The sequence below is a fragment of the Meleagris gallopavo genome, chromosome 1, assembly GCF_000146605.3.
Source record: "Meleagris gallopavo isolate NT-WF06-2002-E0010 breed Aviagen turkey brand Nicholas breeding stock chromosome 1, Turkey_5.1, whole genome shotgun sequence".
NCBI lineage: Eukaryota > Metazoa > Chordata > Aves > Galliformes > Phasianidae > Meleagris > Meleagris gallopavo.
In genome coordinates this window covers 110056927-110084307 of record NC_015011.2, presented here as the reverse complement: position 1 = coordinate 110084307, position 27381 = coordinate 110056927, and the positions used below count along the sequence as shown (strand labels likewise).

The window sequence follows — 27381 nt, the reverse complement described above, 5'->3', positions numbered from 1 at the left end:
ATCAAAATTTTATAAGTAATACTTGGATATAGGAATGGGGTAGCATACCGTTAAGTGTATGTGATTTTCCACATTTTCCATGCGCATGCCTTCCTGAACATGTACAGTGTGAAAGTCTGAGTTATGTGAAGTAATGGTGCTGCTCAGCTAATGTTCTTAATGAGCAACCCTAGAAAGTGTGCAAGCTATTAAAGAAATCCTATTCCTTTCCTTTATCCCTCAGGAGTATTGTAAGAATGTGATTTTTTTTGTTTGTTTTTGAGAGGTACTTCTGAATGTATGACTCTCAAGTGATGCCACTGTATTAATTTCTCTGACCTTTTAACAAAAATTAGCTAATGAAGCAGATTTTAGGAATATCAATTGTTTGAAGACAAAATTCACTCGGAGGTGCTGCTATTTTGTACACGTTGCTATTTAAAGTACCTTTAATGTAACAGCTTTTGGCAAGTCCATTCTGTGAGGACTGCTGTCAAATAAACCTTTATGTAGCCCTGCTCAGCAAAACCTTTGTACTGTCTTTGAAGTAATGTGCTGTTAATTGCTTTCTTCATAAAATGCTGGATCGAAGAGACTGCGCAAATAGGAGTTTCACATTAGTGTGCAGCAATAATTAGAGATGCCTGGATTCTTGAAAGGGAAGAGGCCAGATGCTCTTGAATTATGTAGAATGTGGACTTTGGACCCAGGTTTCTTGTGTCTTAGGTGCAGGGAGTCTGAGTTCCCCAAAAATCTTAATATCCTCACAACACTGCTGGATATTAAGGTACAGAAGTTAAATGTTGCCACCTAATGGTGAATATTTATAATACAGTCTTCATGTTTAGTCTTCTGTTACCTTCCTCTGCGTACAGAGTCCTTTCTTTATAAGGGACTAAAGGAATGAAACAGATTTTATTCAGATTTTACCTGAAATGAGATCTACCAGCTTATCAGGAAAAAGATACTGCAGCTGGCTGTGAAATCCTGGCCATTCATTTAAAATGAGTTCTAACTAATTAATGCTTTCTCTTTGAATTCAGATATTGACGAATGTTCATTTGAAAGGACCTGTGATCACACCTGCATCAACTACCCTGGAAGCTTCGAATGTCTCTGCCATAAAGGCTACACTTTGTATGGGCTGACACACTGTGGAGGTTTGGAAATACTTTTCCTCATCTGTTTGCTTACTTGCTTTGTGATCTGTTTACTGAGCCACACGTTCTTAAGCTGAATATTTTAGATCTGGAGGTGATAAGATGAACCAAAACAGTTAAAGCTAGAGTAGCTTGAGCTGGGTGTAACTGAAATTTCAGTGTCTCAAATCACCTGAACTATTCCCTGAAGAGTGTAAAAAACAATTTTTGTCACAGTGGTATACACAGCAACCTCAGAACAGAATCACTGAATCACAGAATGGTCTGTGATGGAAGGGACCTCAAGGATCATGAATCTCCAACCCCTCCACACACCTGCCACATGCAGGGCCACCAACCTCCATATCAAATACTTGACCAGGCTGCCCAGCGCCCCATCAAATCTGGCCTTGAACTCTTCCAGGGACGGGGCATCCACAACCTCTCTGGGCAGCCTGTTCCAGCACCTCACCACTCTCTTGGTAAAGAACTTCCTCCAGATATCCAACCTAAGTCTTCCCTCCCTCAACTTAAAATCATTTCCCCTTGTTCTGCTGTTATCTACCCTTGTAAAGAGTTGACTCCCCTCCTGTTTGTAGGCTCCCTTTAGATACTGAAAAGCTGCAATGAGTTCACCCTGCAACCTTTTCTTCTCCAGGCTGAACAAGCCCAGCTCACTCAGCCTGTCTTCATAGGGGAGGTGCTCCAGCCCTTTGGTCATCTTTGTGGCTCTCCTCTGCACCCTCTCCAACAACTCCAACAGATTGGAAGCCTGCAGCTCTGAGGCTTGCTGCATGGGTGCTTGCTGTTCTTCCACAGGTGGAAGAAGAAGATGTGGCTAATTGGACTAGGCTTGTGTTTGTTAATTGGTGTAGCACCTAGTGTGCACTGGAACCTAGTCCCTCATTTGGTTCCTACCTGTAACTCACATCTGACTTCAGACTAGGTCACAAGGCTCCAGAGCTGGGGACTGGGGAGAATTGACTAAACTCTTAACATCATCCCTGCAGGTCATGGAAATTCACTCAGAGCCAGGCACATGGCACTTGGAGTTCAAGACATGATTCAGGCATGGTTTGGAAAAATAGGCAGGCACTCAGCCTGTCAGCCTTTATGGCTTGACCTGCCTTAGAAATACATGCAGTGACAGTTTTTCTACTACTGTCGCATTTTGAGGCCTAGAGTCTGAGCAATCAAACCTTCGACATTTTTCTATATAATGTAATATACATTATTGTCCAATGCTGCACGGACTTTCAAGAATGTTTTGCATCTTGTGAGAACTTACAAGAATTTCAGTGTAACTAATCCTGACAAGTAACTTAATTGTGTCATATGGCCTTATGGGAAATGGCCATAAGTTGCACCAGGGGAAGTTTAGGTTGGATATCAGGAAAAACTTCTTTACAGAAGGGTTGTGAAGCACTGGAATAGGCTCCCCAGGGAAGTGGTTGAGTCACCATCCTTGAATGTGTTTAACAACCATTTGGATGTGGTGCTCAGAGACATGATTTAGTGGAGGGTTGTTAGAGTTAGGGTACTATGGTTAGGTTGTGGTTGGACTTGATGATCTTTAAGGTCTTCTCCAACCTGAGCAATTCTATGATTCTATGATTCTGTGTTATGTGTAAATCATTACAGGAAAAGGAGCTGTGCATGTGTCTGGGGACAAATGCATGCAAAGCACGCCGAACTGTTTGACAAGACTGTTGTCTGCATTACACATTTATAATAGATGTAAATGTAGAAGATGTAGTAGGTACAGATATTTTTATGCACACAACATTTCAATGTATAGTACATGTGTGTAAGGTATATACAGAGATACTGTATACACATTGTTAATAATCCTCTCAATTTTAACTAATTTTCAGATATTGATGAATGCAGCATCAGCAATGGCAGCTGTGACTATGGGTGTCTGAATACAATGGGAAGCTATGAGTGTGTCTGTCCACCTGGAAAGAAACTGCACTGGAATAAAAAGGACTGCGTTGGTAAGTGTGTAAGTCTCAGAATGACTCAGAGGTAGCTGTGGTGCTGCTCCTCTTCTCCAGAGGAGTGAAGAACCTGTAACTTTGTCTGAGGAGTGCTGCAGGTGGACTGAAGAATGAGAAATATGTTGAATGTGTTGATTTTTCTTAATTCTATTTTATGAGTCTTGTGCCCACAAATGTAAGCCTTCCTACATTATTATGTATGTTATAGTTTGTTCCTCTGCTTTTTTATGGTCTTTTGATATTGAGCTGTATAATTTCAAATATAACTCTATTTCCCTTTAAGAGTAATTTAGAATATTTAAAATATATAACTATTTACAAGATGTTATTCAAGACAATATATACATTCACAACACCATACCCCTGTTGTTCAAGTTTTCTCCAGAAATATCCTGCTTATTATAAAGTACCAATAGTAGCTGTGTGAGAAGTATTAACTGCAGTGAGTACAAGCCCCAAGATGACTCAAATGATAACAAGTACTGCAAGTGCCACTAACTTTGTGTCAAATCTGAGTATCTGTTCCAATCGTTGTTGTGTAACCTTTAGGTAGATTATTTTTTCTTTTAGAAGCACAATTTGAAACATGACAAATATTGGTCATGGCTACATTTCTGTGAGATTTTAATTCAATTTTCATATTTTTACTGAGAATGGCATACGTTAGGTCTTTCATAGTCAAATATAAGTTGTTGCTTTTTTTGTTTGCTTCCTTAAACCACAAATATTTTATGGATACATTAGGAATTGATGGCTATTACTAACTGGGAGCAAGACACAAAAATAAAGGAGAGGCCTTATTTAAAAGGGAATCTCCTGACATACTGAGGGAAAGCACTGTACTCTGGAGTAGAGAGCACTGCACCAGCCTCTCACATCATGCGATTGTGACCTTCTTCCATTTACATGGATAGAGCAGTATGGAAAGCACTTTATAACTGGAAGTGGTTCAGCTGACATTCAGCCTTTGCCACTGACTTTCTTCTTAACTACCAGTAAGAACCTCATTTTCCCCACTTGCATTCAGATACATTACCTTCACTGCTATATAGAGAACTAAGGACTATAGAAATAAGAAATGGTTACTTCTTGGGTTTGTTTTTAATTAACTGTCCACTATATCTACCTTGCAGTGTACTAGTTAGCCCTCTGGAAAAGGTTTTGTAAAATAACCTAAAACTAACTTGTAAAACTTCAGTAAAGACTAACGTTTTCTAAGGTCTGTTAGACCACAGAACTCTGTCAACCTACTGAGAATGCTTTTGCCATAGTACGAGCTTGTATTGAAATATTTTCCTAGTTCATTATTTGGAATACTCAGTTGGAAGGTGGAAAATAGAACACTCTTTTCCATTAATGCACACTGTTTTCTTTGATGAATTTAATGAGGCTTAAAATAAGTGTCATCTCCCTGCTGTGTTCTGCATTTGCTGTAACAAAATCCTCTTTTGCTCAGAAATGACGCTTTGCACCTGTGTTTGTCTCCTCAGTCCAAAGAAATAATATCTTTCCAAACATCACCAAAGCAACATTAAAGGCCTTTGGAGGGAGATAAGTAGAGGATGGTTATTGCTGTATTTCAGATGTGAACATCAGATGTGTTTAAAGGACTTGCACGTAATTTATACTTAACTAGCAGTGAGGCCAGGAACACAATCCAAATGGTGGCTCCTGGGATCCTTCCTCTGTACTCAGGCCAAGCCAGGAAGGCTCATTCCAGCTACCACATTTCAACTGGTCTATTTCATCCCAACTTCAGTCAGTTCTTCCCGAAGTCTGGCCAACCCAAAACTATCCTACAGAATTCAGATGCTAAGCTCTGATCTCTCCTCTACCTTGCTGTGGTCCAGTGGTGAGGTAGAGGGTAGGAAAAATGGCACTTCCACAGCAACGAGGCCAGTTAGGAGCTAAACAGGAGTCAGCCATGTCTACCTTGCAGGGTGAGCATGATTGGATGAAGCAGAGACCAGTCAGAGGAAAAGCGTATGTACTTGAACGTGTTTATACAGGGCTGAAGCAAGAACTGCTCTACAGACACCTGCCTGAGATTCAGTCATCTGATACAGCATGAACTATCTGGTTAAAGAGGTGCCCAGCACTACAGCCAGCAGTCAATGCAAACACTAAAACTCTGGAGGAGATGACTGGAGGAAAGTAAGCAGTGAGGCTGCCTTAGTGCAGATAGCGATGGCATCTACTGGCTGTAGCTGAGAATGCATCTGGTCATTTAAAGGGAAAGGTATATTTAAATAATACTTGAGTACCAAAAGATGTCAGATTAAAATAAATGCAGTATCTTAACTATCAGTTGCATACCATCATCTTTAGGGTGAAGCAGAGAACTGGTCCGGCAACTCAACAGTGTCACGTAGGTTCAGCTAAACCACAAACTGTCCCTCACCCAAATACAAAGAGCCGTTTGTGAGTAAGACCTACAGGATATTCTGTCGTTCATCTTGCTGTGAAGCCATGAAGAGAAGCGGGACATACCCATTGTATGAATTGCAATGTGCCTTGTGTGGTGGGTGCTGATGAGGAGCAGCTGATATCTATGTACCATAGCTTGGGGCAATCTGACATTGCCTGAAAGGATTGATGGGACTATCTACTCCCAATCTCAGCATCTGCTGCCTCATCCTTGCCCAGATGGGAAGTTTTCTACTACCAGAAGCTTAAGCCTGGCACTGAAATACAAGCCTGTGAGAACTGGAGTGAGAAAAGGAAAATGCTTTCACTGGCAATCTAAATAAACAGAACTTTGTGAGAGGGATTTTTGTGTATATTGTTGTAGTTGTCCCATTGAACTAGAGAGCTGGACCTCCAAAAAAGGGGGACAGGACTTCTCATGTCATTAATATTACCTGTTGCTTCTGTAATGATATTGCGTGTGCAGCATAATGCTCATAATTAGAGATACTGCATTTCAAAGTGCAGCTCTGGACCTGAACAGTCTCAAAAAAAGAAGATAGTAATAAAAGACTCAGATCCTAGACCTAAAAATCTGAAGTAGTTCCATTTCCAAGTCCAAGCTCAAGATCCAAGTGTTCTCTCTCCTGTTAAACGCTTATTTCTGAAATGCCTGCACCTGTAATTTTTCTTGATTGCCACTTCTACCTTTCCTTTCTCACTGTTGTGAAGAAGTGGATGCACAGAGTTCTGGTTTGGGCTGCTTCTGATTTTTCTTTTTTTGTCCTCAGAGATGGTGAAATGTCTCCCAAATGCCAAACCAACTCCCAAGGCTCAACTAGTATGTAGTAAGACAGGAGGAATAGAGAGCTGCTTCCTATCATGCCCCTCCAATACCCTTTTTGTTCCAGGTTTGTACAAAATATCTGTTCTCTGAAGCGATATAGTTCTCTAGAATGTGACTTGATGATTCTTCTCTGTTAATGTATACCTGACTCTTGCATTCAGTTTTTATGATGGACAACTGTAAGCGAGCAAAGGTTCACTGTAAATTAAATTTTGTCCAAACGTGCACATGATTAAATACAAGAACTGATTGGCCATTGCATTAAGGGTTTGGCCCTTGGTTGTTTAATCTGAGTTGTCATTTGGGAAAAAAAAAAAGTACAAATAAAAAAAAAACCTACAACTGTCTTAACTAAAATGTGGAAAAGAAAAATTTTGATACATTAAGTTACTTAGTCAGAAGGGGAGGGAAAACTGAACAGTTGATTTCCCTGCTAATTCTTAAGCACTGTTTTTCATTATGAATAGAAGGCTCTGAGCCCCTCCAGCCATGTGCTTAAAATGGTGGACTCTGCATTATGTCCCAACATATCCTGAAATTGTGTGATCAAGCAGGAGTAGAAACAGATTGAAAAATGTATGGTTCCTCCTAGATAATTTGGTTTAGAGAGCAAAGCATGAGGCCGCGGCAGGAGAGGAGTGCTGGGACAACCTGAACAACTTAATGTTGTGGCAGCCCCGGCACACGATCAAACTCTTATGCCACAGTAGCATAAAACTTCCATCAGTTCAGCAAGGGACACCATGGATCAGTGAATGATGTAGCAACAGCTTAAAACCTGCCTTACTGTCTCATAGAGAATGGGTATAACTTAATCTGTCTCAGGAGGCTGTACAGGTAAACCCCCATTCACTGTTTGGTGCTTCTATTCCTGGCAGTTGCTGGGTTTCAATAAATTTTGTTGGCAGTAATTCATCTGAATGTTATGGAAAATCAGGCATCTCACTGTGGTTTTTTTCCCCTTCCTTTTCTTATTATTTGCTACATGTAATTTTCATCTACACAGTTTTGCAGGACAGCAGAGTGGGATGGAGGTTGATACTACTTTTTAATAGGTGTTCTCTTTCTGACACAGGATTATTTTCCACAAAGATGTCTCTACTTTTCATGTTAGTCCTGGCATTATATGCGGCAGAGCTGTTCACACATTATTTTCATTTTAGCAGAGATTACCCATGCATTTATCTAATTTGCATGCACCAATACAGAGTTCAATCTGTGCAGTATGCAAACTCTTTCATAGTTCTTAGCATGTTATTTTTTGTTTCTGCCAAAAAATGTGTCAATCTGAAGTTAGCTTTCTTACTAGTGGATATGATTTACTTTATAAATAACAGAGATGATCAAAGCACAAGGATTCTGCCATGAACAAACACAGTAAAATATTTCTGATCTGTGTGCCATGGAATTACTTAATTGTCAGCTAACCTCATGCCAAACTCTTTATGAAATGTAACATTTCAGTGCTGAAAGAAACAAACTGTAGTCAATGCTGTGAAGCAGTAGCCTTTGGTAAGCTACTTCAGCCATTTAAAATCCGAGTTCATCACTTCAAATGTCTCGTTACTTGGCAGTATTAGTGTGCTCAAACATGGCACATTGGCTTAGAGTGCCAAGCAGAGCAGGTGTTTTGTGAGGCTGATGCTGTGCGTGCTGACTGTATTCTGCTTCACAGATTCAGAGAACAGCTACACACTGAGCTGTGGTGTTCCTGTCCAGCAAGGCAAGGCTCAGCAGAAGCGCAATGCCACCCTTCCCAGCTGCGCAGGTAGGTGCTGTCCTACTCACCTGGGCCATGGCGTCTGGGAAGTAAGTGATGGAGGTCTCATAAACAACTGAGGACATGCAAGATAGACAGCTCTGAAGTACACAAAGCCAGATTTAAGAGTTACATTCAACAAGGGCAAGCTCTGGAGTAAATTACTTTCCATAGTCCAACATCTGACAGTGAGCACATAAAAATGACACAGACTAGGAGATGAGAAGCCCGGCAGGAGCACAGCAGCCAAAGGCAACGATGCTGCTTGGTGGTCAACTACAAAGACCTTGCTGAGGAGTGTGGAGGATCTAGGCATTGCATCTCTATAACCAGAAAGGTTACGGTATTTTTATAAGCACATTTTGTATTTAATTCTTCTTGTTCACAGAAGTGGCTGGATTATTTTGCAGAGACATTTCAAAATTTCAAAAGCTGATACTCAGTATAAAATAAACTCAGCTTTAGAAGATGAAGTCTGGCAAAATTAGAAGCAGTTGAAACAGCATCCATTGGAGGGAAGTATCAGCCCATTTTACATATCAGTACCTGACATGCTTCTCTCCAGTTTCCCTGTTCTCTAGCCATGTACTTGTTATATGTTTGGAATGCAATACGAAGTATGATGCTGTGGAGTTAACACAGCAGCCCATCTGTCTGCCTGTGCCACAGGGGCAGATAACCTCTATAATGCTTTCAGGGTTGCTCCCCATTGCATCACTTACTTGCAACACCCTTTTACCTGCTCCAGTTCCAAAGGGCAGCCTACAGGAGCAGGAAGGTGACAGGCCATGCCATACCTTTCACACCATGGAATTTGTGAGGAAGTCAGTCAGCAGTTGCATTTTTTAAGCACTGCATATTTGGAGCCTTTAAAGTAATGACTGGCATGGATCTAAAGCTGAAGAAAAAATCTTACAAGCTATAGACAACCATCAAATAAAGGTATTTTCTGTGGATAGTTTTCCATTGTCAACAATTAAACTCCATTAAGTCAGTCTTACTACTGGTTGGCATTAGCAAGAGCCAGAGCTACAGCCAAGTAGTATAGGAAGTCACAGAGTCAGAAAAAAAATACTATCAGTGAACCTTACTTATTATAAATGGCAAATTCACCCAATCCAACAAAGATGTGCAGGCGTACTGGATGGAAGGAGTGCATGCAGAGCATATGCAATACTAGCAAATCCATTGATCTGTCTGGGCTCAAGCATTAGTGCTTATGGGAAATAATACATTTATGCAAATGGATCCCTTTTCAAAAGGTGTATAGCTCTTGATCTGTGTTTTTTCTATGTTGCAAAAAGTCTTTTAAGTCTATTTTCAAAAATAAATTTCAGGCTTCCTTTCATCTGCATCACAAACAATGGCTTTTTTTTGGTCTACGTCAACAGATTCTTTAGCCCCTCCAATCAAGCAGAAAGCTCGTTTTAAAATTAAAGATGCAAAGTGCCACTTACGACCTCGCAGCAAAGAAAAAACAAAAGATGCTGGGAAGCAAGCTGTGTTAGGTATGTGATTTCTTGTAACACATAAACAGCTTCGTAATTTTTTTGCTTGTTTGTTTGCTTATTCGTGTAATTTGTTTTCGCATCTCAGTCTGAAAAAAAGTAATGCTTTTCATATTTGGATTTGAATTTAAGATCAAGTCAAGTTCCACACTCTAGCTGAACAGTGCCGTGAGTTTGGATATGGCAATGTTGAGATGTCGCCAGTTGCTTTGAAAAATCTTTGTCCAAAACTACATGAATTTGGAATTAAGCTGACATTGGTAATGGCAGAAATATCTTGAGACAAAAACTGTCGCCAGTGCAATTACAAGAAATAATGTCAGTTCAGCTTGTTTTTTCCAGTCTACGTTTATAAAAGAAAACATACCCTAGCAAAAGCTATTATTCATTTGCATTATATTGGATTAGTACCCACTGCAGCAGCAAGACAACCCCTATATAGAAAAGTTATAACCAAAATCTGATTTTACATAGCCCTGGATTATATGTTACATTGGAATAAGTAGTTATGCTATGAGAAGAAAAGTTTAGAAGAAGATTTAGACAAAATTACAACAAATCTGAAATGTAAATAAAAAAGGATTTATCAGGCTACACCAAAGCATTCAACATGAGTTTCAAAAAACTCATGACAGTAAGGTTTGGGACTCTATTATTGCTAATTTTTAACAACATTTTTAAGGTTAAACGAAACATTTTTAACAGATTTTCATGATATTTATTTCTTGTCCTCATTCCCCTTGATACAATGGAGTAGATTAAACAATTAAAGAGTATGTTGGTATTTTTGCTGTGCATTTCCACAGCTGAAATATCTGAAGTTCATTTACTTTTAACGCTAACTCAGAATTTTCTGGACTTCAGTGCACAATACTGGTGAGACTGCAACAGCTCAAGTTCTTGCTTAGAGGAACTTAGCAGCTTACAGAAAATGTCTGGTGGTGTTACATTCTGTGTTGTTGAGTCTGTCTTACCACTCTTAATAGTGAGAAGTCAAATAAGTGCTGAATAGAATAGAGATTTTGAGCAAGAGGTTGCTCAAAGAGATAGAACACCAGTTAGTAGTTTCTTAAGGCCTGTGTTTGTAGTGGGTTAGTCCCAGGCCTGCTGCTCTAATGAATTTGTGAAAACTGACTCTCTTGCTCGGTATAACCATGAAATGACAGTATGTAGTATTGCAGCTCTTGCCTAATTTTTCTAAATAATTTCCTAATCCTTACACAGAAAAGATATAGGAAATTATAGGCACTATAGGTAACACTAAGCAGCTGAGCGTCACCACACCAGCGCTTTTGCCTCCTGCATTCACCAACAAAAAGGATCAAAGTGTCTAACTGCATGCGAAATGTTATGAAACCTGTCACTGCATTAATAATAACCCAGCTGAGATATTGCTCATTAGCCTGTCACTTGCTACCTTGCTACTTGATTTCTTTTTTTGTGTGGTTTCTCTCATGAAAGGAGGTCAATTCCCTTGTACAGACAACTGCCAGGTGACTTTCGTGAATCTCAAGTGTGATTCCTCCAAGAAAAAGCGCCGGGGCCGCAAGTCACCATCAAAAGAAGTGTCCCATATCACTGCAGAGTTTGAAGTGGAGATGAAGTCAGAAGAAGTTTCAGGTTTGTCAGTGGTCTCTAAGTCTGCAGAGAGAAACCATAATTCAGTTCCTCAGTGTGTTGTTAGAATCTCTTTGATGCTATTTTATCAAGCTGCTATGTGAAACTTATAGCACAAGCTTCATTCAACAGCCTTTCCAAACTCAGTTTCCAAGTTTTATTGAAAGGAATTAGGTATGAAATTAAGCCAAAGAACAAAGATTGAATCGACAGCAAAATTCCTTCAAGGACTGGAGCTAAGTCTTGTATTTTAATTTAGCCTGATTTTCTCAGACAACCGAAGTGCTAATTGATGCACAGAGAATGTAAGGATTAACTAGAAGTTATGTTACATTAACCCTAAAAATATCCTTCAAAATGTAAGTTGCTGAAACTTCAGTCTGAGAATTGAATATTTTTATCACACATTTGATAAATTCATGTATTCGTAACAAACTTTAGGAAGAAAAAGAATTGCTTCAAGTTATTCAAGATGTAGGATATCATGTTATAAAATTCAGACAAAGAAAATGTAGGTTGAATTCTATAAACATGTCAGTCTTCAAAGGCAGATTTCTTAACCTGTGAGGGTTATCTCAGTAGCCAGGAGGTTCAAACAGCCAATTGTGCTAAAAAGCACCTTTCTTTGTGTCAGTTATGTATTTTGTCAGAAATGTGGGGAGAATTCCTAATCATCTGAATGGACTGAGAAAATTCAGAAATGGTGGTGGTGTCTCACAGGACACCTATGTGGAAATACAATGTAGTGGGACATCCACCCTTCTTCTAATCGTGCACAAAGCACTAATCACTGCTACTCTGTAAAGCAGAGTACAGCACTGTTGCACAGTGCCATCTTGATCCTTCTGTCTAGACTGGTGATTTCTGCAGCCTTCTCCTTGTGCACTCAGTATAACCAGATTTATTAATGAAATTAGTGGGCGCTCTATGCCCACTTGCAAGCCATGCAGCTCAGTTTGATGGACATCAGGGTATTACTGTCTAGCCCCATAAAAAGCCTGATTTTAAATACAGTGAACTGCTTCTGCAGTGTACATGGAGAAGACAATGAAGCAAACAGAGGAGTCATAGTGTAATGCAAGCTAAGCTTTTTGTTAAGCACCTCTTTTAAGCATCAATCTCAATTGCTTCTAGTTTTCTTATCGTTTCCCATCTAGACACCTGTAACATTGACTGTGTTCGGAAAAGGATGGAGCAGAAGCTGCAAACTGCAATCAAAACATTGAGGAAATCTATTAATAAACAGCAATTTTACATTCAGTTTTCTGGGACAGAATATGAAGTGGCTCAGAAGCCAGCTAAAGCTACTGAAGGGCATGAAGCTTGCAGTACGGGGCAAGTGCTGCAGGATGGAAAATGCGGTAAGTGCCAATGGATTCTGTTCAGCCATACCCCAAAAAACACATTGCCACAATATGTTGGCAACTATTTCCCAGTAACTCCCAGTATCTAATGAAAATACATTTACAGTTCTGTAAAACAGTGAAATAGCATTTTCCTAGATGCTGTGTATTTTAGTTTGAATTTGTCACTCTTACTTTCTTCATCACCAGATAATCTGTGACCTGTACGTATATTTATTTTTAACACTCAAAAAGTCCAATTAAAAAAAAAAAAGAAGGAACAATCTATAGAAATCTATTTTTACTTTATGTCAAATCTCAAATTTCTTTAAGCTTCTTCACAGTTACTAGGCTGTAGTGCTAAGGTGATAATGCAAAACTACTAGTGGCAGTTCTCAGCACTGCAAGGTTTCTAATCACTTGGAGTCACACTTTCAATATTAGCATATCTGTTTTTCCAGCTGCTTTTAGACACCAAGTCATTTACAACCAAAAATGAGTTTAAGGCAGATCTGATAGATGCCTCTGATGAGTTGTTTCTGAGGCTGTTTTCATCACATAGGAACAGTGATTTACAAGCAGTTATGGAAAGGCTGCTGCTGTTAGTGTCTAGAAGCCCATACATTTTTACCACTAATATCCAGCAGAGAAAAACCTTTAATGTAATTGTGACCTGTTACTATAAGAGTATATGGATTCATTCATATATTCAAAATGCCTTCCAGTTGGGCTATTTGAGTGTCAAGAAAAAGAAAACATTACATGGGATACACTGCCCTCAGAGAAATTGCCAGAACTGATTACAGGAGACAGATTTTCTGTATTTTTCCATAAAACCTACACATAAATGCACATAATTTAAACCAAAAATTCACATCATTTCCTATACATTATGCAAACTGCCTTAATTAAACTGCAGTATACTGTTTGCAGACTGCATTTAACTTTATTAACAACTATATCTGGTAATGCTTCAGCACAGTAGAATGCCATTTAATGGGTTGAACAATAGAAGAAGGACCTTGATTGCACTGATGTAAATTGGTCGCAGATCCGAGACGGTTCTCTTTTACATCAGGTGACAATCCTTGCCTAATGCATGCAAAAGTGCCACTGATAATACTGGGACTAAAAAGACCCATCTTCTGTAAACATTCAATATATAGGAAAATGATGTGATCAAAATGAAAGTCCTTATGCAGATTCCTCTTTTCTTTTCTCAGTTACCTGCAGCACGGGCACCTTTTATAGCGGAGAACATAATCAGTGCGTTCCTTGCTCACCAGGAACATACCAAGACACAGAAGGTCAACTTACCTGTGAGCCTTGCCCAAGTAATGATGGACAGGGAGTAGCGGGTGCCCGGAATGTTTCAGAATGTGGAGGCAAGTTTGATGTGATTGTAAAAGGATTAGGTGTTGCCACACAGCTTGTGAGGTGTAGAGGCTAAAAGAGGGGAGAGCCATCCACACTTCTGTCTTGTAAAGGTAACAGAAGAAATCTCTGTGCTCTTACAAGCAGTATGCAAAATGTTTTGGCTCGTTCCATTCACTGACATGCTGACATGGCCAACTGAAGGTGGGACCTGCTGCAGCAAGGTTATGGTATGAAAATGAGCAAGTCAAGCAAAGCTCCTTACTTCACGTCAGGTATGGAATCTGAACAGACATACCTCGACTTGTAAGGACTCATCAGGTATATTGCGAGCCAAAGGGATAGTTTACTTTGGGCTGGTATTGGTGAGTGTAATGAACTGCTGATTTAACCTTTTGCATGGGATGCTGATTACCTGGCTTCATTGGCAGCAGTTGTAACTTTGAGATAGTTCTGCTGCAAGGGTCTGTACATGGGCTCAGAGGTAATGACTGCAAGTGTCTTGCTGTATGAATTTGCTGTAGCTTTTGGCAAGTGACACAGCATCTCTGACTTGACATCGGTATATATAAATTGGATGGTAATCCCCAGTTTCAGAAAAGAGCTGCAAATTTCAGTTTGTAAATGCTTCTATTGTAAGTTGTTCAAGGTATATCACTGTTAATTATTTTATCTACATTATTTCCTGCAGATGAGCAAAATCTAGTAGCTTTTTTTCTTGGAAAGAAATCTGTCCTATCTGCTTTGCCAGTTCTGACTTTAAAACCTGTCCATATAATTTACATTAATGCTTACTTTAAGGATATCTAGAGTGAGCACACAATGAAGGACACTTGAGAAGCTGCCGTTTTTCTTCATTCACTGAATTTAAAAAAAAAAAAGTCTAGTGTCTCCAGTCAAACATATGGTAGATTTTGCTGATATCTTGTATGCAGGAGCTATCATTGAAAAAAACTCGAAATGCCTGTACATCTTAATTATATTCACATTTATTTGAACAAAATCCAATAAGAATAGACTTATAAGAATAAAATCAGAGTTTAAAAAATGTTGATATAGTGTACTGACCAAAGTAGAACAACAATTACTAGTTTCTTTATTTCACCTTTGGCAAAACTTGCATTTAAATTTTTGTTCTGCACAACACAAATCCTTCTGGTTATTTTTGTGGAGAGTATTTCTCTAGAAATGCTTGCTATCAGATCACAAGAGTCTTTTTTTTCTAATCAACTCTCCCTTTTTCTTTTTTCTGAAAGTGGCAAAAGAATGTACTTGAGACATCATAAACCTCCCTAAATTTTCATCAAGAGCAGGATAAAATGTTTCAGCACATATGATAAAACTGTATTTTTATGACTTTGTTAATATAACAGACTTTGTTAGAAATGTACTCACCATGTGTAATTAATAGTATTTTTACATCGTATCTTCTGGAGCAGTGTATGTCTGTGTGGTAACAAATACACTATAATCCAAATCCTCATCTCTACAGGTGAAGCGCATGCAGATATGAAAGAGATTTCAAGTAGCTGTTGCATAGAACTCTGTTGTAGCTGCAAGTGAATAAGATGCTATGATATTTAAATTCCATGTGATCCTTGCAGACACAAGCCCAAAACACAGTTAAGAAGCCTATTCATTTGGGGCTTCTCTCAGGGAAATCATGTCAGATATATTTTGTTGGTAATTTCAATTAAAAATGCAAGAAGGAAACAGCTCACTTCTATATACATCCTCAGGTAAGGACTGAGGCATATTAATGCTGAAAGCAGCAAACATTTAGCAGTATGAAAACACAACGATACCTATTCTTTAAAAGATATCTGTGAGCCACATTTCACACATTCTTAAATTTCACATTGAAATCCAGACCCACATCCATTCGTTAACTATGTTCACGTTAAAGTCCAGTGACCAGTTGGACCAGACCAGGAGGATCAGTTTTGCTATAAAAATAAGTGCAGAACTGTCTTCAAATTAGCAGTGTCATGTCTCTGAGTCTGTGTCACATCAACCTACTTGTACAGTCATATTCCAGCCAGGTGGGATGGGAGCAAGACTAAATCCCAGAGATCCTGATCCCAACGGTGTCTATAAGAGTTAGATTTTTTGTAGGAACTTTTGCTTGAACTTTGCTTTTACTAAGGATTTCTTGTCCATCCTGAGCACCAATTACCCAAGATGCTGGACGCCCCCAACATTTCCCAATACCAGGGTCTATAAAAACCCCAACCCCACCTAGAGCTCTGAAAACTTTCATGTTTTCAAGCCAGTTTTTTCTGTCTGCTGTTCAGTTCTTAGGGAAAATGAATTGCAAAGTATTGCTATTAGGCAATCTCAGGGAACACGTAACACATCTCAAAGTGCTGATCTCCTGGCTGGAGTAGTGTGAAGATATGTAGTAAAAATGCCATAATGTTGAAAAACTTGACATATTGATTCTCAGATATGTTGTCAAAGAGTAAAGTATACTAGCTAGAAAGAAACAAGCCAAACAAATGCCTATCAGAAATTGCCTGGAGAGCAAGTTTTGAAACTACCTTGTATCTGTCAGCAGACTCATCAACAAAGTGCTTTGCTTTTCACAAATGGCCACTTTCTGGCAGAAGAACTTCTGACAAGCAGTAGTTTTTGCAGCTGCCCAGAAAGCTGCTGGTGTCAGCTATTTTTCCAGACAGGATGCTAGACTGGTCCCATCCAGATAGGTACTATTTCCATATCATAAAACGAAGATATTTAAAAAAAACAATGCTTCATAGATATAATACAAAGATTCATTTTTTCCCTACCGAGTACTTTGTAATTCTCAGGTGAAGGACACAGTAAAAGTATTATCAAAACATCTTATTAGACCCATTCTAAAAAAGAAAATTTAAAAAGAAGCATGGATAGCAAAGAGCTTATTAAGAAACTAGTTCTAATTGCTGGCCCTGTTTTTAGGAAGTAGTTACAGGAGCAATCCAGATGCAGCAAGTAAGATTAGAATTTGATCTGCAGCTGTCTTGTAGTTACTTTTTTAAGGTAAAAGAAACATTGCCAACTATGAGCTGTTTTTATATTTTGGCCAGAAAAGTAAGCTCACTAACAGAGATGATCATTTTCATTTCTAGGGCAGTGTTCTCCTGGACACTATTCATCAGATGGTTTTAAACCTTGTCGAGTCTGTCCTCTTGGTACTTATCAGCCTGAACCAGGAAGGACCCTCTGCTTTCCATGTGGTGGAGGGCTTGTGACCAAGTACGAAGGTGCTGTTTCTTTTCAAGACTGTGAAACCAAAGGTGAATTTCATATCTTTCCATGATTTGTTTTCCTGCTGCTTGCCCTTTTGTTTGTGAGCTTTGATACTAATAGACTTTGAAAATCTCCAAAACAAACATAGTCACTGCATATAGGTACACTGTGTGTGATCAGATTAAATGTTCAGGCAATCTGTAAACTAGTCATGATCTCCCAAGGTTGTGAAGACTGAACAGAATTTATTGTATTTGGAATTTACCACAGGCACATATACTATTAGCTCTGCAACTGGGAAGTAAATCAGCTTCATTGCATGGCAAGAAATCAAACCAGCCTGCATCAGAGAATGATTTAGCCTTTCATTGCTGCCTATTTTTATTTTTCAAACTAGAAAAACTAAATACTACAGAAATTATATGAAGTTAAGGATTCCTTACAAATGGGCTGGGCAGCAACTGTATGGAACATGTTGCGTGTCCTGTACTGAAAACTTCCAGTGCAAACACTGTAGAAGGAATCTGCCGAAACTTATTTTGGCTTACTTATTGGCTTACATGCTGATTCTGGCAAACATAGGAACTCCCCTCTTGCTATTGTGAAAGACGTTTTTGTTGTTGAGGCAGATATGTATCATCTTCCATTTTTTATTAGCTCATAGGAAACCCCTGTATCAAATGTAGTGAGAGGCATATGCAGCATGAGTTGCTAGTTCATCAGTCTTCAGAGGAGCATTCTAGTGAGAAGGTCATTTGTAATTGGAAATAGTGTGAGCTTATGTCCTTTTTGCCTTTTATTGCCTAGTAATTATATTGCAGTTTGGGGATCATGGGTTATGTCCAAAGTAGAGGGAAGATGTCTCTGCAGTGAAGATTATTTCTTTCTGAAAATAATATGGCTTATACTTTGCAGTTCATTGCTCTCCTGGACACTACTACAACTCCACGACGCACAGATGTATCCGATGCCCTGTAGGAACTTACCAGCCTGAGTTTGGTCAAAACTATTGTATCACCTGCCCTGGGAACACAAGTACAGATTTCGATGGCTCCACTAATGTTACACACTGTAAAAGTAAGTCGCATTTATATTGGCTGTGAGGTGAAGCATGTCTTCGGTTCTGAACCACAGCTTGAAGATTCATTTGTCAGGTTGCACTCTCATCATGTATTTCCCAGTTAGCATATATCTGCTGCCACATGGAACAGTAAAAACTGAAAGCAATGAGAACAAAACCTGGAAAACTATCACTTGATCCATTTAATTGTTTTAGCATTAATGTAATTTTATAGAGTGCCAGCTACAAGTTAAAACTCTTGCGCTTTCAAATTCCCAAATCCTGGAAGTTTTGCAGTGATGCATATTTCTATCTCTGTAGAGCACAATATCTTCTATCAGAGTAACTGCTGCTAGTTGTTATAAAATGCTAGGAGATACAGTCATGCATACTGCAAATGCCAGATAATTACTTATGACAGTGAAGTCTCATAGACTTTTTTGCAGTACTCAGCCTTCTGTCTTAAATTACCATTTTAAACATCTCCAAGGATTCCTATGTAGTTGTATTTGATCTTTTGTGAGTTACTGTTTCTTTTAGACAAAAGATTTTTGTCATCCCAACCATGCAAATTTAAGAGAAGTTCTCTATAATAGTTAGGTAATGTCATATCAAATATTCATGTGTACAGCTGCCATAAGTTTTTATTCTTATTAAATCATAATTTCTAATGTAATTTGAGTAAATTAATTTTCTTAAAGAATTTGAAGAAGTTTGATAATTTTCCAATAAAGTAAAACCACTTATGTCACTTTGCTGGCTTAGATATTTTCTGTTTTCAGTCCAGCTTCTGACCTTGCAGAATTTTTTGATTAAGCAAAATATTTAAATGTATATCGAGTTTTACACAGTTGTGTAGGCCTGAAAAGATCAAGTTAAATAACTTAGTGAATCACACTTGTGGCAAATTCAATAGGAATTTTGAAAGCTCAGAAAATAAAACTTAAATGTATCAATAAAGATTTTTTAATAAGTTGTTTCACTTTAAACAAAGCAAAGTAAATCTATTATCGAAATAAGGTTACCTATTAGGATCATCACACGCATTCACCTAAACCAGGTTAAAAAGCACATGAAGTTCAGTCAGAAAACTTAGATGTCAGCATGGCCCCAGTGGTAACCACTGCATGAGTGCCTCCACAATGAGATCCTGTTTACTTACCTGTTGGTTTCTTAATCAAATGTCAAAGCTGAATGGAGAGTTACCTTACGCACTGGAGATTAAGGTTTTGCAAATCAGTTGCAATCATCTCTGTAGGTTGACTATTGCTTTAAGGGCCTTCAGTGATAAACAAAGAAGCAGCTGAAGAATGTATCCATTTCTAAACCTGTGAGGAGAAGTTTAGGCTTGCTCTTGACAGATTAGAAAAACAGCTCAAATTAGCTCATCAGCTAACACAAATGCTAATTTATGTTCCTGCACAGACCAGCACTGTGGAGGAGAACTTGGTGATTATACTGGCTATATTGAGTCACCCAACTATCCCGGAGACTACCCAGCTAACGTTGAATGCATTTGGAATATAAATCCACCCCCAAAGAGGAGAATACTCATTGTTGTGCCTGAGATATTTCTCCCAATAGAAGATGAATGTGGTGATGTTTTAGTAATGAGAAAAAGTGGTAAGTTGTCAGACATGGGTTATATAAATATTTATTGCAAACAGTCTGCGTGGGAAGTTCGTAATGAAGGGATGATTGTCCTCAACTTTCAGTGTTTTTAAAAGGACTGTTGAATGAACTGGCACAACAGGTTAAAACAGAACACTGTACCAATAACAATTAACATATCAATTATTCAAGAGTCTTGGCTGAATCACAGAGCAGTTAATGGGCTTTTGTCTAGCCCAATTATCATGTGGGATAAATCACTGCCACTCTAGAAGTTAATGCAGTAATGCTAAGTTAGACTAGAAGAGATATCTTACTTATCCTTTGTGAGTAAATGCTGCAATTATTGCTAAATCTTTGCCATGGCACAGGGTAGGTACACCTGACACCTTCAAGAAATCCAAGTTTTCCCAACTTTATGTGGAGTGGGTATTGTATTCTTTCTTTGATTACTCCTGAAGCTAAGACACCATTATGATATACTTCTCCTGCCGTCCTTTATAGGCAAACAGCTTCTATTGATCTGTTGTTAAATTTGCAAGAAGCACCAAACCTGAAAGGCAATTGTTGATATGGAACTTTGTTTAAATAGTGTATTTTGCTTGATAAAACAGCATATTTCACTTGCTAAAACAATTTTCGTTACTTTTTTTTTATTCTTGAGGGCTTGTGTTAACAGTTCTATATATCAGATGAGTATTAAAAGAAACCTGCTCACTGTAGATAAAATAAAAATACTTCTGTATAGATTTGTTTTTTAAAAGCAAAACAGTGTAGCAGAACAAATTAGTTGTCCTAATCCCAAGCTGTGGTTCCAGCAGTAACTAAAACCAGGGAAATATTTGGCTTTCACTTGAGAACCAACAACAGTACCACAATATCAGCACTGAAAAATGAGGGGAGTTTTTCAGATACGTGATTTGCAATTACTATATGTTTGGCATCACATAAGTAGTCCTTACAAATATTTATTACACTTTATGGAAAGTCAGCATACAGTGAAAACAGTGAAAAAACTGATCGCAGTTCCAGAGTTACTGTTGGATCCCCTTACTTGTAGTTTAAGAATGGACTCAACCACAATAGTATGTATGAATAATACAGCATGTTTTCGCTGGCGTGGTTATGTTAAGCTGGGCTTCTCCCTGATACACACTTGCCACCCAGTCATATCACTTATGCACACACAGGCAGATGTGGGCAAGCTCCAGCTCTGTGGAAGTATTTGCACAGAGCAGGTTAAAGTCATGCTCACAGTCCTCCAGTGGTTGTCCTGACTTTCTGGTTGCTGAGCATGCTGTTTATGTGTTCAGCCCAAGTTACAGGCAACATAAACAGAAAGTAAGCAGGTTTGTGAAATTTATTCAGTAATCTGATAGCTTTGCTTGTCACCTTAACTCTGCACAATTGTGTTTGGTTCCAAAATTATCAGCTCTATTTCAGTATAGATAATTGGTATTTTCTTTGCAAACCTACAGCCAGGTGTTCTACAGTGGTTGGTCCTGGTCCATTATGATCCCAGTAAAAAAGCACTCAGTCTCTGTAAGATAGCATTTTAAACGCTATTTATTGAAGTTGTATAGATCTTTACATGGTAGGAACCCTAAGTGCTGTAGCATCAAATGGGCCTGTGATTCACACAGCATATTGGGTATACCCTGTGCACAGAAGAGATTTTCCACTTTTCTTCATTCAACTGTTATGGGATTTTCTTATGAGGCCAAATGAAGTGCATCTCAGGGTCCTGAAGAAACTTGTTTATGTGATTGCCAAGCCACTCTCTATCATATTTGAAAAGTCATAGCTGTCAGGCACAGTCTCTGCTAACTGGAAAAAGGGAAACATCACTTTTAAGGTTAACATCTTTTGTAAGAAAGGAAGACATGGGGAACTACAGGCCAGTGAGTCTCACCTCAGTACCTGGGAAGATCATGGAGCAGATCCTCCTGGAAGAGATCCTAAAGCATATGCAAGATGACAGGAGGATCTGACACAACCAGCATGGCTTCACCAACGGCAAATCTGGTCGTGTTCCATGATGGAGAGACAGCATCAGTCACTCCTTCAAAGAAAGGGCAACTGATGTCATCTATCTGGACTTGCACAAGGCTTCTGATGTGGTCCCACACCACATCCTTATCTCTAGATTGGAGAGATACGGACTGAAGGCTGGTTTATTGAATGGATAAATAATTGGTTGGATGGTCACAGCCAGAGAGTTGTGGTAAATGGCTCTATGTCCTGGTGGAGGTTGGTCACAAGTGTTGTCCCCCAGGGATCTGTCTTCAGACCAGTGCTCTTCAACAACTTTATCAATGACATCGACAGTGGGATCGAGTTCACTCTCAGCAAGTTCGTTGATGACACCAAGCTGAGTAATGTAGTTGACACAATAGAAGGAAGGGATTCCATCCAGATGGACCTGTACAGGCTTGAAAAGTTGGCCCACGTGAACCTAATGAGATTCAACAAGGCCAAATGCAAGGTGTTGCACTTAGGTGGGCAATACCAGTAGTGTGTACCAACTGGGAGAAGAACTCATTGAGAGTAACCCTGCAAAGAAGGACTTGAGGGTCTTGGTGGACAAGAACTGGACATGAGCCAGCAGTATGCCTTGAGGCACAGAAGGCCTACTGTATCCTGGGCTGCATCAAAAGAGGGGTTGCCAGGAGGGCACGGGAGGTGATTGTCCCCCTCTACTCTGCACCTTGTAAGGCCTCATCTGAAGTATTGTGTCCACATCTGGGGCCTCCAGCACAACAAAGATGTAGAGCTGTTGGAGCGGGTTCAGAATAGAGCCACAAAGATGCTCCAAGAACTGAAGCACCTCTTCTCTGAAGAAAGGTTGTGAGAGCTGGGTTTGTTTAGTTTGAAGAGGAGAAGGCTCTATGGAAAACTCATTGCAGCCATCCAGTACATAAAGGGAACTTATAAGCAGGAGAGGGACTGACTTTTTACAGTCCGATAGTGATAGGACCAGGTGGAATGGCTTGAAAATAAGAGAAGGGAGATTTAGGCTGGATGTTAGGAAGAAATTCTTTACTCAAGAGTGTAGTGAGGCACTGGAACAGGTTGACCAGAGAAGCTGCAGATGCCCCATACCTGGAGGCATTCAAGACCAGATTGGATGGGGCTCTGGGCAGCCTGATCTGATGGTTGACAATCCTGTCCATGGCAAGAGGACTGGAACAAGATCTTTAAAGGTCCCTTCCAACCTAAGCTATTCTATGTTTTGTGATTCCTGAATTTCATTTCTACTGTCAAACAAAAACCGTATCCTTATGAGAACTTACTGCTGCACTGTTAGATAAAGGCAAGGCCAGGCAGGTGGTGTGATCAGCTGTGCCAAGTGAGAACTGCCTGTAAGCTTCTCTTCATTCTGTGCTCTGGCTGAGGTGTTCCTGCAGCCATGGGGTTTGCACAGTGTAGCACAGCACTGGCCTGGGCACACTCACATTATCTCTTCTTCAGAGGGTAACTGCTTATTGCTATCAGATTAATTCCCCAAACTGGGAGTTCTTGGAGCTGCTTATCACATCTGCCTGGGGTGCAGCTGACTTGTTCTGGTCTATCTGAGGTCAGTAGTACATAGAGTGAGTAATATTGATACTAATTTTGTAAATGTTAGAAATGAACTTGTCTTGGGACAGAGGAGATGGATTCTTATTACCTTTGTTGAAAAATTTCCTTCTTCTCTTTGGTAGATAAAAGAGTACATGCCTTCTGTCACAAAACAAACAAACAAAAAAAACCATTAAGCTGACAGGCATATGTAAACTGAGAAGTGTTTTGTCAATTTGATATTTCTGACTTTGAAATTATCTTTATAAAATTTATGTATTTAATATTTCCTAGCTTCTCCTACTTCAATTACTACATACGAAACGTGTCAGACTTATGAGAGACCTATTGCATTTACTTCAAGATCAAGGAAGCTATGGATTCAGTTCAAGTCAAATGAAGGCAACAGTGGCAAAGGATTTCAAGTCCCATATGTGACATATGATGGTGAGAGTGGGATTGTTTTTCATCTTTGTGTTGTATGTGAAATGCAGAACATTGGCCTTCAGAATCTGTCCATCATGTGATGACAGGGAGAGAAGAATGAAGACAAAACTTCATGTAACTTTTTCTGTCCATTACTTTCAAATTCTTTACGACTGGTTTTAAATGATACCTGATTTTATATTTATTTTTTTTCCTAATGTTTGAAAGACAGATGGCAAGTTACACAGAATTCTTTAAACTTACATGGAATTCAGTGAGACTCTCTTTAATGGTCATTTATCATATGCGTAATGAGAAAACTATTAATTGCTGTACATTTCAGGAAGACCCTTCATCAAGCCCTACTGATAATCAACACAGTCATTAAAAGTATAAATTAATAACATCGCAAGTTCAACAGAGAAAAGCAAGGATGCCAAAGGAAATCCCCTTTAAGTAGCCACTTCCACAAATCCAACACGTTTCAGACCATTCTAGCTCATCATATAGAAATATGCATTAAACTGTATATTTTGGACTTTGGGATGATTTCTGTTTTAACAAAATTAAGACTTTTTCATGATACCTCTGGCAGCTGTCTGTGTTGTATGTAGCATTTGACAGCTATTTCATATCTGTCGTCTTGTTTCTTCATTTATAAAATGTAGATAATAAAGCACTATTATGTGGAGGGAGTAGCTTTCTGAGGGTAAGTCAATATTTACACAGAGAATTGAAAGTTATTGTTCAGTACAGAATTCTACATTTTACTGTGATTAGATTAGACCACAGCAGGAAGACGATCACTGAATAATGGACTGGATACTCAATTTCTCATCTTTGTCTCTAAGAGGAAGTCTAGATAATAAGTGCCTATCTGTCTGTTATCCTCCCAAAGGATATCACAGTCACTCACTGATCTTTATTTTTCAGAGGATTACCAACAACTAATAGAAGATATTGTTCGAGATGGACGATTATATGCATCAGAAAATCATCAAGAAATTCTAAAGGTAGGAAAATTTTTCTTATCTGAGGCTAACCAAAGATTCCTTTTACTGAATATTTTCCCAAGGTAGCTCTCATTACCCTCATAGGATTGTGATATTTAAACCTCCACTGTGATACCAAATGAGATTCTTTCTTTTCAGAGCCTTATGCTGGTATTTGAAGTAAAACAAAATTAGTAGTTCAGTTGGGCTAGGCACACATCTACATCCTTTCCTGAAGCAAGAACTAAATGAAACATATGCTAACGGGATTGTATGTCATAAAAATAAATAACCTATTGTTCAAAGAGTCTTCTTCAGCCTCAGTATGACATATGTTTAAATTAGTTTTTACAACAATAAATTAGAATTTCCTATGCATTAAAAATTACCTAAACTACTATCCTGCCTTAACAAGATATAACCATAATGTAGCGTTGTAGGCTGTTTGTGAAAGGATTTTCAAAAGGCAAGATAAGTGTTTTTCAAAAGGAGAGAACTGCAGAGAAAGGCTGCTGTGTTGCAACATATAACATCTAATTAATTTAAACTTAAATATATATGTATGTAAAGCTGCTCAAAAAGCAAATTTTAACCTGCTAAATGTAAGGTTTAGAGCCAGCTCTCCTGGCTGTCCCTGTCTCAACCCTCTGAGTATTCACTCACTTGATCTTTCAGGTCACTCAGGTTTCAGGCACAGGCTTAGCTGATTCCCTGAAACAAGGCTTTACCAAAATACAGGAGAGGTTCCTTAAAGAGATCAGGGTTGCTGAAGACCAGCCTTCTTTCTTTCTTTTGGAAGGAAGATCCTGAGCAACAGCATTAAAGAGGCTGGAAGGGCCGAAAAAGGCAGCTTGCCATACTAATGCCTGACTTCTACAACCAGTTTGTGGTTAACCCAACTGCTGCTCTCTCGATTCAGTATCTTCCAGGAACAGAAATTGCAGGGGGGAAAAAAAAGAAAGGAAAAAAGAAGAAAAAAACCTGAAAACACAGTAGATAAATTCATCAGTATAAAACCCCACACCAACACTTTACTTACATTGCTTTAGCCAGAATCAAGTTCTACCAAAAGAAAAAGCTGACTGTTGTTCATTAATTACGATGGATGAGCATAAACTAAATCCCAACAGTATTTTTATATAATATGTATGTTGTCTCCCACAGGACAAGAAACTGATTAAAGCTCTCTTTGACGTACTGGCACATCCACAAAACTATTTCAAGTACACAGCACAAGAGTCAAAAGAGATGTTTCCAAGATCATTTATAAAACTATTGCGATCAAAAGTTTCCAGATTTCTACGACCGTATAAATAGTGGTATTCAGTTTGAGGTTATTTTGCATTCCTGTTGAATACTGTCTTTCCTCCGTAGTAGAAACATTTGGTAATTTAAAGGCTCTTTTCTGCAGTCTTTATTTTCAGTTGTATATTGAAGAATACCTATAATGTTTTATAATCATTAAACACCAATGTTCTGAGTGAAATCTTTACTACAGAAAAAGTATTGTGGATCCTTGAGTGCATCTATTTGAAGATCCAAATTTGTGTCTGCACTTGTGTATCTTCACTTTCCATTTGAAACTACATTATGTAAAAATATTCTTTCCGCTTTTTTTATTTTCCATAAAAAATAATTTTCTGCAAAGCAAAGAAGGCATCTATTCAAATCTGATGAAACTACCTACCAGTAGGTTCTATTGTAGTATGAGGTATGTAGTATGAATAAGATTTGGATTTTGAATTGCACTTGAAGTTTAGAAAAAAAGAAAACAATTTAAATTTTGTTACTTCTCATTTGTGGCTTAGTGGAACCTCTGACCAAATAGAAATCAAAAGGGAAGAAAAAGGAGGAAAAAAAAAAAAAAGAATCAGATGTATAATTTTGTTTTATGAATTCTGTACAAATTAAGTCCCCTGTGCTTATGTTTTCATCTCTCCTCTTCTAAACTTCTTCAGAGGTTTGCCACTGTACATTACTGCACTGAAATGGATTGAGCTATGGAATTCTATCCATCAGTTGGTCCCTTTGGAGGCAGTTATAATAGAACAGATGAGAAAGGAGCAACACCAATAAAACTGGTAGTCTGTTTTTCTTTCCGTTAATAGAGCATCTAAATGAGTACAATATATAAATATATAAATATATACTTCTATTTGTGGGTACATTAGTAATGTTATCTTTAGATACTGTAAATATTATTCATGCTTAAATCTTTACCCCCCCACACACTATTTACTTATATCTATTTGTAACTTTGCTTAGATGATCCAATGACTTCTCCAAGTGCTTGTCACTTCTATTAACACAAACCCTTCTGGAGTTTTATAACACAGGATGATGGTTTACTTTTGGGCATTCTCTTTTAGTACATTATTCCAAGAAAAATAGCAGCAGTTTAGATGTGACTGCTGTCCAGGAAGGGGGGCAGTTATTGTTTCTTCCTTGGGCGACCCACACAGCAGACAAACAGTTAAACCTGAGGACAGCACACTTGTGAGGAGCTCACCAAGGAGGATTTTTTTTTT

At 38.6% G+C, this 27381-nt stretch overlaps 2 protein-coding genes across 4 annotated transcripts in view; both read left to right on the top strand.

The window, feature by feature from the left end:
• SCUBE1 (signal peptide, CUB domain and EGF like domain containing 1) overlaps window positions 1–27375 on the top strand; it is a 94316-nt gene extending 66941 nt beyond the window's left edge. For 2 of the 3 annotated variants that reach the window (XM_031557098.1, XM_031557095.1), the window contains 14 exons: window positions 1023–1139; window positions 2993–3115; window positions 6316–6435; window positions 8047–8139; window positions 9522–9638; window positions 11100–11258; window positions 12413–12616; window positions 13822–13983; window positions 17083–17250; window positions 18119–18280; window positions 19689–19886; window positions 23730–23882; window positions 24795–24874; window positions 26018–27375. In XM_031557098.1, coding sequence (XP_031412958.1) covers window positions 1023–1139; window positions 2993–3115; window positions 6316–6435; window positions 8047–8139; window positions 9522–9638; window positions 11100–11258; window positions 12413–12616; window positions 13822–13983; window positions 17083–17250; window positions 18119–18280; window positions 19689–19886; window positions 23730–23882; window positions 24795–24874; window positions 26018–26170 — 2009 coding nt within the window. In that variant the 3' untranslated portion in view covers window positions 26171–27375. The remainder of the gene's footprint in view (window positions 1–1022; window positions 1140–2992; window positions 3116–6315; window positions 6436–8046; window positions 8140–9521; window positions 9639–11099; window positions 11259–12412; window positions 12617–13821; window positions 13984–17082; window positions 17251–18118; window positions 18281–19688; window positions 19887–23729; window positions 23883–24794; window positions 24875–26017) is intronic. The other variant, XM_031557096.1, reaches the window with a different exon arrangement.
• LOC116217397 (histone-lysine N-methyltransferase KMT5C-like) overlaps window positions 26854–27381 on the top strand; it is a gene marked incomplete at its 3' end in the record, with an annotated part of 1805 nt that continues 1277 nt past the window's right edge. The window contains exon 1 of the mRNA XM_031556614.1: window positions 26854–26934. Within this exon, the coding sequence (XP_031412474.1) occupies window positions 26854–26934 (81 nt within the window). The remainder of the gene's footprint in view (window positions 26935–27381) is intronic.